Here is a 14,014-nt window from a genome sequence, read left to right on the forward strand (position 1 = left end):
CATCCCACTGGAAAATAATATCTTACATATTGTATCAAATTATTTAATATAATAATCTAATGTCACTTTCTTTGGAGCTATGCCTCTCATTACTGCAGCAAATGGACCTTTGCCAAAGTATTTGGATAAGCCTTAAAAACTTTTTTTCTAATTTTTAATCAAATTCAAATGTCTAATGAGTCCAAGATGGCTTGTCAACTTAAATTATCTGTTTGTCTTTCTGTTTACCATATCTATCTGTCTACAGTTTTTATTTTTCTGTGAAGTTTAGTTATTGAATCCCATGTTTCCTTCTGGAAGGAATCTCTAACAGATGATTCTTCCCGTTGATATGTTGATGATTTGCTAATTTATGGCTTGTAAATTTAAGAAATCTGAAGAAATCTCTGGGAAGCAGAGCAGATCATGAGAGAAGAGAAAAAAGAGGTTTTAATAGTTTATACAGTAAAGAACTGTGATTTCATTAAAATACAATTTTTAATCATATATTAACTGCGGCAATGCCTCTGGATCATTTTTTTAAAAGCTTTTGAAAATTTAACAAAGTTTAGCATAAATATTTACTATTGGGACAAGCAGTTTATATATACATATCCATGTATATAAAATAATAACAATCCCTCTCTCTCCCAGTATCTATTCATGTGAAGCTGTGTTCTGCTTGCTGCCCTCATAAAGAGTTTCCACTGGATTTGACAGCAGTTTTGCATGAAAAAGGCAAAAAATTTAGTCCATGGAATTAAAAGTCAGTAATCCAATGTAGAGGAAAGACTAAAAAAAAATCATTAAGTTAACCAGTCTCTCTTTCAGTCCATCAGTTTACAAATGTTCTTTCCATATGCTTTCTAGAGCTTTGTGCAGGCTGATTTATAATAAGCTAATGTCTTCAACTGGAAAATATTTCACAGAATTAAAATCCAGTGTGATCATACAAACACATGAATACAGAAATGAAACAACCAAATAAGAACAACCGTGATTCTCAAGTAAATTAGTAAATGCAGAATAAAAGGTTAATTATAAATTAGTAGAGGTAAAAAAAAAAATCTGGATCTTTAACCAAATCTCAGACCAGACCTGAGTAATATGAACATTACAAATAAATAAATAAATAGGCAAACCTTGATTTTTTTTTTTTGTTTTTGCTTAAAAGAAATAACACAGATGATCTTGTAAGTCCTATTTTGGCTAGGACTGAATGTGTAAGTTCCAAATAACACAAAAAGAGTGCAACAGCAGAATTCTACTTATCCAAACCCAAGAATTTATTGAAGAAAACCCCTGTCTCATAGGACTTAAAGCCTGAACTTTATAGTTAAGAGGTTAGTTGGAGCACTTCAGAGAATCATCCAAAGCCAAAGTGATCACTGCCTCCTCCAGCCTTCCAGAGCTATGCATGCATGAGCTACCCTGTAGGCTTATTGCTACAGCCTAAAAACAATAGTCTATCAGCTATGGTGATAGAATGGCAGATACCTTTTGATCCTTCTATGGTATTTCACTTTAAAAATATCACTTTAAAATGATCCCTTGAATACTAACTCATGAGTTCTACAGATAGGATACAGAAAGAGCTCAAACAGAGTAAGTCAAATCGAAAGCCTTAAAAATAAAAGAGCTAAATGTAGACAGGGTGTAGGGAACCAGCTGCTGGTCTCAAAATTATTAAGAAAAATGGCCAAGAGAAAATATTATTAATACTCAAGCTATATACCATTTCAGTTTGTAACAGATGAAAAAAATGTCAAACAAAAAAGCATATACTTCCCCTTTTTATATATAAAAAATTCTCTATTATTTTCTAATCTAATCTATAGACTTTTTATAATACTGTAATAAAAGGTCGTATTTTTTTTTGTTCTCCACCCAACTACATTACATCTAGCTTTTATCTCCAGCATTCGTATCCAGTATTTTGTCATTACAAACTACTTGATCTGTTCATCATGATACTAGTTTGACACTAATTTACTTTATGAAATTACCTGAATATAACTTCTTTCAAGTATATGCTTTCATTAGTTATTTCGTAGGGATCCAGTAAGCTTCACAATGTTTTAGTGATATATGTTCTATATAATATTGCAGATATTTTTCCGTGTGATGACATAATGCTTGGTGATGAAGCAATTAATAAGAGTTAACCTTCATTATAAATTTGTCTACTTTGCATTTTAAAAGCATTTCTCATCTTCAGAAAGCATAAACTTGACTCCATTAAATGTCACAAAAACTCTGTCAGGTAGTTATTAGTCTGTTAATAATAAAAATATGCCAACTGCTCTACAGAGAAAGTAAGTTACGTTGTTACCTGCTTCTACAGAAATCAGCAGAACATTGGCTAACATGTAAATAATATTATGTGCTATACCTGCTTTGCAAAAAGTATTTCCCAAAACGTAAAATCATGCACTACAGAATTCATCCAGGGAAACGCACAGGAAGGACAAACACTGGTAACTGAATTGCTCATGTGAAAGAACAGAAACACTATGTAGGACTCCATGTGGAAAATATTGGAAGCCACATCACTGTTATCTTAAGATACCTCTAAGCAGTACTAGAAAATAATATTTTTTACAGTTCTGATTGCTTCTCATGCCTGAATTTTATTTCCCAGTTACATCTTAGTTATATATATATATATATTTAATATCAACTATTTTCTGTCTTTGTAACTACAGTCTAGTAGTTATATATATATATTTAATATCAACTATTTTCTGTCTTTTTGTAACTACAATCTAGTTTTCTCTGTATCATTTGTATTTAGTGGTAACTATAGCAAGAAGCAATTGTTTGCTTGTTCTGAGTATAACTAAACTAAGACAACTATTTTTTTCTTGTCTACTGACCATCCAGTTCTGGTGTATCAGGGCACATAGTAAAAACATTACAGAGTCTTTTGATGAGCTGATCTGTAAACAGTAGCAAAACAGCTGTTTAGCAGTAATCTCATTACCTATGGAGCAGATCTCATTGCTTACAAATCTGAAATTCAAGACAAGGATTGTTACCTTTTTTTGGTAACTTCTTGATTTTTTTTTGCACTAGGTTTGTAATTGTGCCAAAGTAATTACCCTACTTGCCATTAAATGCGTGTGTGTGGTCTCGGTCACATTTTGTATAGATATATTAGTATGCATTTTGGTATATATGCAACAGTGAGTACTGTTGTTTATTTAACAGGTGAAACTTCAATCAAGGACTATAATAAAATTCCTGCTTTGTGTTCTAGACCTGTAGAAGTCTCATTACAGGAATATATTACAAAGCAGAGATTATAAATTATATTTAAAATTTAAAATTCCCCGTGGACTTCTGTAACAAAACTATCTAGTATCTAGTAAATTTAACCAGTGATAATTGCATACTGCCTACGAACTACTTCTGTTTCCAAACTCTGCATGTATGTGTCTCATCTAAGAAAGAAGTAAGCTTCTTTATTGTGCAAAATGGTTCCTATATAGTTTATGAGTCCTTTGGGGACTTTATTGGCTGAAAAGCAAAATGAAATGCGAGATCAAATTTGCTGGTGTGTTGGTTGTTTCTCTTCTTTAGTCAGCGGAGTTTGTAGAGAGAATTTTTATGCGTACATTCTAGCTGCTTCGATAGTTACAATTCTACAGCAAGGCTCTCCTTAGTATTAAAGTGATGTAGTACAATCCTCAAAACATACATAATCATATGTTAATTTTAACTTCCCACCTAAATGTTTAATAATCATATAGAAGCATGTTATTCCACAGACGTAGTTCATGAGGCAACATGTATAAACATATATATAAATGCTACAAAGCAGATTCCACGTATTTATTTATTTTGGAGAAAGTTAAAAAGTATACACATTTGCTATTTTAAGAGCTGAAACTACATCTTTCAACAAAATTTAGCTGCTTTCATTTTGTACATGCATTTAATTTTATCTAGAAACTTTCTGACGTTAGGAATAGAACAACTGTAGTTTCTCATTATGTTTGCTGCCAGAATCTATGCTTGGTTGCTCAACTAAAGACCTTATATTGCTAATTACTACCACATGCCTATATCCCAAGCAAAGGAAAACTTATTGGTTCTGACAATCCATTCTCTCAACACTGAATTCCAAATGAAAACTTAAATTTTGGCCAAACATAACATTTCATCAATCTTGTTCTACTGACTGCAAAAGCAACATCAAACAAGGGGTGCTAATGGCTTTTTGCTGTGCAGTTCCCAAGCTTAGATTCTCTGATGAAAAGACCCACATGAGCAAAGGACATCTTTAAACTACTTAGTAATTAATAATTGAACCAGCAAACAATGCATAAAGTAAATCGAACAGTTTGTATGCTGATGACAGAGCTGAGTTTCAAATGACAAGTTATATGGGCAATAGAGATCAGCAGAGAAAGCACTGACAACAGAGTGAGCTAAAAACAAACAGATAGTGCATACAAATAAAAAGTGGAAAAAAAAAAAAAAATTAAGCACGCCCCAAAGCTAGCAGAAGCCTGTAATCTGGAGTTGAGCTTTTCAGGATGTGGGGTTCTGACTGAAGATCAGGTCCAAATTTAGAGACGTCTGAGCAATGCTGGGTACTAGTGACAATGTAGAAGGGGAGAGACTAAACCTCTATATGTAAAATAGTTTCTAACCATATTCCCCTCTGCTGTAACTCCTTTGGAGCCTCAAAAACAGAGGTGTAAGTTCTGTGTTTAAAAAAGTTCTCTCTTTGAGAAACCAAGTATGAATACAAATATGCAACTGAGTAGGCCTCTGCCACAAATAAACATTTTTGGAAATTAATGATACTACTCTATCCCCAGTAATAAATTAAGGCATTTTGTTAGTCTGGATAAGTGAATTATGATGCAAGTTTCCAACATTAGTGTTTACAGTAAAAAAAAAAAACTTTAGACATTTGAGGGTATCTCAGAAAATGAAAGTATTGAAGTTTTCAATTGTATCATCTAATTGCTTGAGTATTATTGAACATACAATAGTGTAAGTGCTAAAGTAAAGAAAAAACTTTGATTTATCTACCCAGTGACATAAAACAGTACTCTAGAATTAGCTCTGTGGGACATTTACAGTCTTTCTGCTCCACAGAGAGGAGAAACAACTTGATAAAACCATAATCCACATTTATAAAATTATGCAGGCATGATTATTTGAAAGGAATAAAGTAAAAAACGTATCTTCTTAAAGTAAGCAGAGGGACAATTAATTAGATGCGTTGCTTGCAGTACCTTCTTTATGTTATATGGAAAGGATTCTATATGACTAGTCTTTTAGGGCAAATATATATCTACCAGTGAATATCACAATGATATGTAATAAAACAAAAGATGGCAACACTAAGGGTGATATAGAGAAGAAACTACTATATCGCCAAGTACACCTAGTTCATTAAAGGCTATATCCCAGCAGGTCTAGATGCTGGGAATGCCAGAAAGAGCTGGTTTTAACTTGGCCAAGAAAACAAGCAGGCTTTCAATAGAAATGTAACGAGCTAATGTGATCCAATAGAATTTAACTTTTGCTACCAGGTAAAAATAGTATTTTTTACGGGTTTGTTTTTTTTCCCATACTATATTGATACTAAGGCTACTACTTGCTCTTCTTAGGATAGGTTTTATATGGTGTGTTGAAGAGAATCATGTTAAAATCCATGGTCATAGATCCTAAAATCACAAGTGTTTGCAATATTCATATGAAGTCAATAAGAGCTGCATGAGATCTGAATCTGCTGTTTGAACAATGAATAACCCGATCAACATAAATCTTGTATTTTGCACTCCAGTAAACCCAAGTTTTCTAAAGAACTGAGTTGTTTGAAAATCATGTGAATTATCATTGTTATGTAGTTAAGAGATGACCACATGATAATCTGATGCCCAAAACTGTGAAGTGACAAGTCAACCTTGTTCCAGAAGCTAACTGCATATGCAACAGCAGCATTTTTTACAAGATATGTCAGTCTAGTCTTAGTGGTATCCAGGTTCTCTTGAAGTAGGGACAAAATGTTGTCACTTGTACCATAGCATAGCCCAGGTCTCTAATTATAGTGTGACAACTCTCCAGTGGTAACATCTGATGTCAAGGAATACAGCCTTATAAGCTGTGAGTCAGCTATTACCACCTTCAGGGGCTCTTTAAAGTCACACAACCACACCTGGTCTTTTTTGACTTACTTTCTGCCTCGGGTTGAGTTAAAAGTCCCGCCGTATTTCTTCCGATTAAGGATGAGAGCAGCAATTTCTGGCACGTAGCGAGCAAACATTGCCTACATGCATGAAACAAAAACACAAAAAAAAAAAGAAAATGGCATGCAGAGAGTGTTCTACTGCAGCAGAGGCAGCAGAGCCTCTTGGGATACTTACTTTCTTCCACTAACCGCACTATAGGAACCACCATATTTCTTGCGGTTTCCTATTAACTCTATGATTTCAGGGACGTAGCTGGCAAACATGGCCTAAGAAGAAGATAGGAGACAGAAGAAAAGACTAAAAAGAGAGGCCAAAGAAAGGGGGATGATGAATATTTTCAGAAGATATATATCTTTAAGATCTGAAAATGCAAAAGAATTAGATCTATGAAGTTGTTTAAAAAGAAAATTTAAAAAATGTAAAAGTTCTTATCAAACAAAACAAGAGGGCTCAATGTAAAAGTTGGTCTTGGAGAAGGTGCACACCTTATAAATTAAGAAAATGGTCAAAAGAGGAAAAATAGGCATACAAAACAAAACAAGAACAAAATTAATTCAAACTGGTATCTAATCATAAAATACAGTTATGTCTAATTCTTCCTGAAGAGGGGAGGGGAAAAAAAACTATCCAAGCTCCACTGCAAAAAAACAAAAATCAGTATTATCATTACTGTTACATTTTTATTTTAAAAGACAGACTTTTTTCCCCCATGATTAGGATTCAAAAGAAGACAAAAACAAGATGGAATCAGGGGTTATTCCCCCTGTCAAGAAACAAAAAGGTCACCCCCCATCCCCAAAAATCTTTTCCAAAAGTTTATGTTTTTAAAAGGATTGGAATAACACATGATAGAAAAAAGGTTTTGAGGAGAAAATAAAAATTATTCTGCCATGTTTTGTCCAACAAACATCTTCCTTGTGGCTGGATACTTCGAAGAGCTACTGCCAGTTGACAGGTCTTTGTCTTCGTATGTCAATAAACATAGATGGGAATGCATATATTTATGCTCACATATATACTCATATATATGTATCTGTATGTGTCTCATCTATGGCATTCATAACATTAGTTATATACATATCACCTCTGTAAGATGTATGTATGTATGTGTGAAATAAATATATGACAGTAAAGTAACAATATACATATGTATGTATGTGCACAATATATGTAGTGAGTCATCCATAAAGCACTTACCTTGTACAGTGTAAATAGTAAAATAAACCTTGCTGTTTTAGAGAATAACATTGCAACAGGACCTATAATATTACTAACATTGATAAGTAATAGAAAAGTTGACATAAGACAATTAGTAACTTTGGTGCTATGTACATACAGGACAAAGAACATGAGAATTTGCTGATATAAAAGGATACTCATTATGGCCATGTGATAAATTGTGAGTTAAGATTGTGCTACATGACATAAAAGGATGTTTGAAATTAAAGAGAATGTGGTTTGCCATCATCTGGATCAGGCAAGCTGCTCTTTAAGGCAGTCCAAAGCCACAGTGTTTGTTGGAATTCTGGGAAGGAACACAGAAGGGTGGGTAGGACTTCTGAAACCGCAAAGTGCCTTTCAGTATCAATAGCAGCCTCAAAAAATGCACTACAGTCAGTCACTAAAAAGTAAAGGACTACAAATACATTATAAGTTGAAATATTAAGGCACTTCATGTATTAGCATGCATTACTCATTTAAATGGATTAGAAAAATTCTGACTCTACTAAACTGGACTAGTTTGACAAGCTCTGCCAACATATTTATCTACAGAAAAAAAATTAGGGTGTATTAAATATATTTAAAAGTTTTATAACTAATTTTAATTCACTAAACCAGATATTATTATTTCTTTAATTATGGCATTGAGATATACAGGATCAAGTATTAAGGTAACTGGAATAATAATAATAAAAAAGAGTTTTTACCAGTCCCCCAAGGATGAAGAAGACCATGAAAAGGCGACCAAGGGTTGTTTTTGCATAAACATCTCCATAGCCAACAGTGGACATTGTAACCATCAGTAAATAAACACATTCCCAGTATGTTAGCGGTTGATTATTTTGGAAATTTTCCCATGGATCCCCTGAGTTCTCCACCTAAAATGTATAAGAAAACATATAATGAATTAATAGAGTTGTCCCACAAATTAACTCTACTGATATATGTGGGTGCGTGCATATATATCTATATGTAATTTGGCATATAATACAAACTCTGGATCCTTTCCTGTGATTTATTTTGAAGAAATAAGACCAATTATAGCATTACAGTTAGCCAACATTCATAGCCTGGCCACTCATACTGTTTATGGAAAGCATCTTTTCCATTCACCACTAAATAATATAACTTATTAATGCAGCTAGGTAAGTTCATTTTATAGCAACTTGTTCAGAACTTTTTCAGAGTGAATCTTACTTGTAATGCAATGATACTTCTTAATGTTTCTGTTTTAAAGCATTATGTAGCTATTAAAGGCATTAGTGACACATTAAGTTTAGTGAAACACTATCACTTTTCCAAGAAGCCAGCTACTGTATGTGACAAAGTTATAAATTTATCAGTGGGAAAGGAGCATGCCCTCTAAAATTTGTTCCACAGTAAAAAGTTTGAAGTTTGAGGATACCTACAGTAGAATAGAGAAACTTACGCTGAAAAGCAAAAACCAAAGCAAAACAAACCACAAAATCCAAGCCCTAGAAAATAATATTCCGTCCCTCCTGATGTAATTTTAAAAAGTGCTTTTTTTGGTTCAAAAATAGAAAAAGCTAATGTTTTTATGGTAAAAATGCTATATTTGCCCAGAGGAGTGTAAAAATGTGGTCATACGTGAATGAGAAGTATATAATGAATGAATACATCCAAAATTTTGGTGCATCTTTATAAGAGTGAAAATTAAATGACTATCTGGTATAACAAGAAGATAAACATTCTGAATTTAATCTTATATAGCTGGATGCAGCTCAAGGTAATTCACGTGAAGTCAATTAAATTGCTCTGGACTAACACCAATAACATTAAATTAAAACTTTAGTCCAAAACCATTTCTGAATAACTTATTACTATTAGCACCTTGAAATTTTCCTGTTTCTAAGTTGATCATAAAATGTATTTAAAAGACAAACACTTAATTTTGTCTTTTATTTAATTATATTTACCAAACAAATCAGTAAAAGCTGAGTTTAAAATGTTTAAAATACACAATAGATATATACCTATCACATATACGCATATTGACTTTTATGAACTCATATATACTTCTACACTATCTTACATTTTTCAGGTATTAAGTGCAGAATAAAAATCTATTACAAAAATCTATGTTATCAGTGACTGAAAGCTACACCAAAAAATTTGAAATTTAAAAACAAAAGGGAAGTAAATAATCCTTAAAAAATTGCTACCCGGAACGTTAGCAGTCCCATTACTTCTCGTGGAAATACAGAACTGCTTTCTTCTGGCACAACCACTGATTTCCCAGGACCTCAGTGTCATTTCAGCTCTGCCAACCCCTTCCAGGAAGCACACGGGTAGTTATTTAGGAAATATTGCCACCTACTGGTAAATTGTAATCATTCAAGAAGTTGCATCAGTTCAAGTCCATATTTTATTGCTGAGGTTAATGATGTATTACTTACGATTCAGAATTAGTTCCGAGTAGAAGCCTAAAATTAGGGAAGCTGCGATGTCTTTTTTTTATTGTACTCTATAGATATGTTAAGGGATTATCCAGAGCAAGGCAATTTCAGGTCATAAAGTAGCTCAGAGAGCAGATGATCCATGAGAAAAAGTCAATGAAGTATTTTCAAATATACTTACCAAATGTATGAACCCAGCTGCTGTCAGCCACGTGCTGATAAATATAGAGCACAGATTCACTAGCTTGATGGAATTACTGAAAATAAACAAAACCCAACAAGAAATAGGAACTGAGACTGGAATTTATCACACATTTTTAATATGTATCTGTATACAACTGCATACTTTAGAGTTAAAGAATCTGATGATGATTTCTGAAGAGATACAGGCTCCCTAAAAAACTTAATCAAAAGCCTATGCTATTATTTTGTCTTTGCAGAGTTCATATTTGCATAATTTGGATCACTTGAAAGAAAAATTCCAATGCATTTGAGAGCAGAAAGACAAATGGAAACCTTAGCTACATCTGTACTCATAATCAAACAAACGGAAATAAAGAATGCTTTTTCACAAATACTTTGGTTGCCCCTCAGTACAGTCACCTTCTCATTTTTCAGTGCTAGACACCTCAGCAATTATTTACATGTAAATATTCTGCTACCCTGGAATACGTCCATGCAGGTCCAATGAATTAAATTGAGCAATGCCAATTAACGTTAGCTGCTGAACAGTGCATTTATACATACAATTGACTGATGTTTTTTGAATTATTTTTCGTTAGCTTGTATGCTTCTTCTATATTCATTGTGCTTTTGACCCCAGACCTGTGGCAGCTTTAAAAATGAAAAGCAAGAAGATGTTTTTGTTGCACACTCACCACTTGTTAACACTTGGATACATGACCACAGGGCAAGACTATTTCCCTACAGTTATAGCAAACAATTAATGAACTATTGCAGCCAATCTGTAAATGTCATGCTGCTTTTGTGAAAAAGTTATGATTCCCAAATTAAATAACTTGGGTATTTTACACTTCCTGTGTAAAGTCCTAAGTAATTTTCATATTATTCTGCTTGCATGGACTTCTGTGGACTTCTTTGTGGAAATTCCTATGGAGCTAGACTATTTCATACTTCACATTGACATTTTTCTAAAATAACTAACTAAATAAATAAACAAATTTGAAACCTACCAGTCAAACCCTGCAAACTCTTTTTAGTCCCACTGAGTAGTATATTCCCTATTGTAGCCAGAAGTTATTTTTATTTTGAAGCAAGGACCTCTCTCAGTTCAGCAGGAAAATACCATACTTAAAAGTTTGTGGAAGAAATATAAGTAAAGCTCGCTTGCTCCCTCCCTCTCTTCTTTCAAAAATCACTATGATTTCAAAATCTAAGAAGGTTATTCAACTAATACACAAGGAACTGAAGTCCATGTATTACGATGTCTAAATAATCTTACCCATTCATGGAACTGTATTGGAAATAGCTCTCCTTTGTTTTTGAAAACATTTCTAAAAAAGAATAATGCCTCACAAAAATCACTATTATTCCTAAAGCAATACATTCCAAAAGAATAAAAATGGGGAAAATTTCACTATCAGTGTTAGTAGTAGTAGTTTTTCAGTAGAATTAATTAATATTTCTGTTTATAACTACATTAAGGACAATAAAATGCATTATTTTCTAAACAAAGTTGAGAAATGAACCTGGAAAATTAATCAGACCAGCTCCATTAAAAATATTTTTAAGAATTACAGTTAGCGAAGTGGGCAACAGTGGGTACGAGGAAATAAATACAAAAATACTCAAAAATAATACACCAGCAGTTCTGCAATTAATTAGCGTTCACCTACATCAACACATATTCCTTATTTCTCTCTTTCTTAAGGTATGGTTGATTAAGGTTCATATTTTGTTGGTGATAAAATTCAGTCATAGCACAGGACCCTAAACAACAGGTTCGTAGGTTAAAAAAAAGATAGAAATCATGCTAATGCAAAGCTCCGTTACGAAAGGCTAAATACCATCCTTCACCTGGACTTAGAACAGGAGTGGCTCCTGATACAATAATGTGTCAGTTGGTCTCCACATATTACTATAATACAACAGCAGTCATTAAATGACAGCAGTCATTAAAAATACTTATTTACATGACTTGCTTGGCACATTTTATTTTTGCAGATTTATTAAACATTGTACCTTATCTCTCCTCTATGAAATATCCCTGTGTTTCTGCCAGAGTCTAAATATAGATGAAGGATTAGTCATAAACATTTTCCTGCTCTTTAAGCTCTTTCCAACATCTGTGCAAAATCCCTTACTGTGAGCCCTGCCTAAGCCTCTGTAGTTTTGTTGAAAAATATTAGAAAACAATGAAGTGAAGGAGAGAAATTTTCAACTGAACACCACACAATTCACTCTATTTCATAAAACACAGGAACAAAAAATATTGACCAAAATACATTTAATTTCAAATTAGGGAAACAAATAGATCCTTGGCACAGTACAGTCTTTTAATACACCGCAGTAAAATTTTGCTTTGCCTTACTGGTTCTTTTCAAATATAATTAATAATTTTTCAGATATTCTAATAATTATCTAGCACTCCCACACTACTTTGCTACTCTTCTCACTGCCTCTATTTTTGCACTGTTTAGCTTCTTCCTTTGCATCCCAGTGTTTGGAATGGCCCTTCTGCCCATTGTGTAAATAATATATGCTCCTTTAATCCTCATATCTCAGTCACTAATTCCAGAAGTAATTTTAATTTATATGTTAGAGTAAACCTGTTCCTTTACTGGGGGAAAGAGGAAAAGAAGGACAGAATTTCTTCTCTAATTGCACCAAATATTAAAAAAGACAGCAGTGCCCTTTATACTCTATCAGTTTCTCATCTTGTCAGTAGTTACTTGTTATTAACGCCAAGCACACAAATGCCTCTAGTCGAAAACAGTCATATGAGGAAGCTCTACTTTACAGGCTTTCTAATAATCAACATTTGGGTTTTACAGATATTTGGACATTCATATAAATAATCACAGAGATGATGATATCTAATCTAAGAGTAAATTCTGCACGAGAGAAATGCTATTTAGATGAACAGGTCAATCTTGAATAAGCCAGCTCTAAATACACTGAATGTGATTAATGCAGTATCCCTTCATTTATGGATCTGGAAGTTTACAAATCCACCACTCCTGAAGGGGATTTTAGCCTGTATCCAAAATCCCTTGAGTTTATGGGGCTTTTCCATGGAGTGCCATTTCTTTTGGTAAGGTTGTTCTGTGTGTTAAATGCAGACTCATTGGACATTCTGAGCTCCTGCACAAAGTACTCTCCTTTACCATACTGGTAGCATTCTAAGCTACTGGCCTACGTCTTCACTGCACATTCTTTGATTTCTTTATTTGACAAGAACTGGATTCCTTACAGTCACACAGCTGAAGACAGATAGTGTGAGAGTTTTACAGCAAAGAGAATAGTTTCAAGGTTAAGGGTTGAAGAAACAGCCGTTTACCATGAGTGTGTACAAATCTCAAGGATCTATTTCCCCATCACTAATAATTAACATAGCAAGTAAATGGAGTTACTTGCATATAAAGCCTTCACACATGCATCATCAACTGGTGGAGAGAGCATAGAATTTCAGAATGGAACTGAGTTTACAGTAATTATTGGAAGCTGGACTCAATACTTCGGCTGGGGCATTTTAGGGAATGATGAAAGGCAGTGTGTCTTCAACTGCGAGGCATGGGAAGGTTCCTTTTTTTTTTTCCTTCAAAGTGATCTTTTGTTCAAAGTTGTGCTTCTTCTGCACAACTTTCATGTATTAATAGCCTGAAGAATCAGTGAAAGCCAGAAGGTTACTGGGAATATTTTAAATATTCTTTGAAAGAAATGCTAATGACAATGAACACAATATAAAGATAGCTGAGTATAAAATTAATTTTTAATATGTTTTTGATTTGAAAAAGGATGCTCAGTTCAAAAAAACTGAAATAGAGCCACAATGATTATTTATCAAAATACTTTTTATCTGTATTCTGTTGAATGAATTGTGATTTCTGTTTTTCCAAGGCAGCAGAATACGGACTGATTATGTGGAAAGAAGCAATATTTAATCAGTGCAGAGCTCTGTAATTAATTCTGCTTTTAATTTATCAGCACTCAGTCTTGCTCAGA

The 14,014-nt window shown here is 33.4% G+C and overlaps 1 protein-coding gene across 9 annotated transcripts in view; it reads right to left on the reverse strand.

Moving 5' to 3' along the window:
- KCNMA1 (potassium calcium-activated channel subfamily M alpha 1) overlaps positions 1-14,014 on the reverse strand; it is a 532,021-nt gene that overhangs the window by 166,533 nt on the left and 351,474 nt on the right. For all 9 annotated transcript variants that reach the window (XM_075505159.1, XM_075505158.1, XM_075505166.1 and 6 more), the window contains 3 exons: positions 10,011-10,086; positions 8,120-8,290; positions 6,366-6,457 (listed from right to left, as the gene is read on the reverse strand). In XM_075505159.1, the coding sequence (XP_075361274.1) occupies positions 6,366-6,457; positions 8,120-8,290; positions 10,011-10,086 (339 nt within the window). The remainder of the gene's footprint in view (positions 1-6,365; positions 6,458-8,119; positions 8,291-10,010; positions 10,087-14,014) is intronic.

The sequence above is a fragment of the Mycteria americana genome, chromosome 6 (assembly GCF_035582795.1).
Source record: "Mycteria americana isolate JAX WOST 10 ecotype Jacksonville Zoo and Gardens chromosome 6, USCA_MyAme_1.0, whole genome shotgun sequence".
In the NCBI taxonomy this organism is placed as follows: Eukaryota; Metazoa; Chordata; class Aves; order Ciconiiformes; family Ciconiidae; genus Mycteria; species Mycteria americana.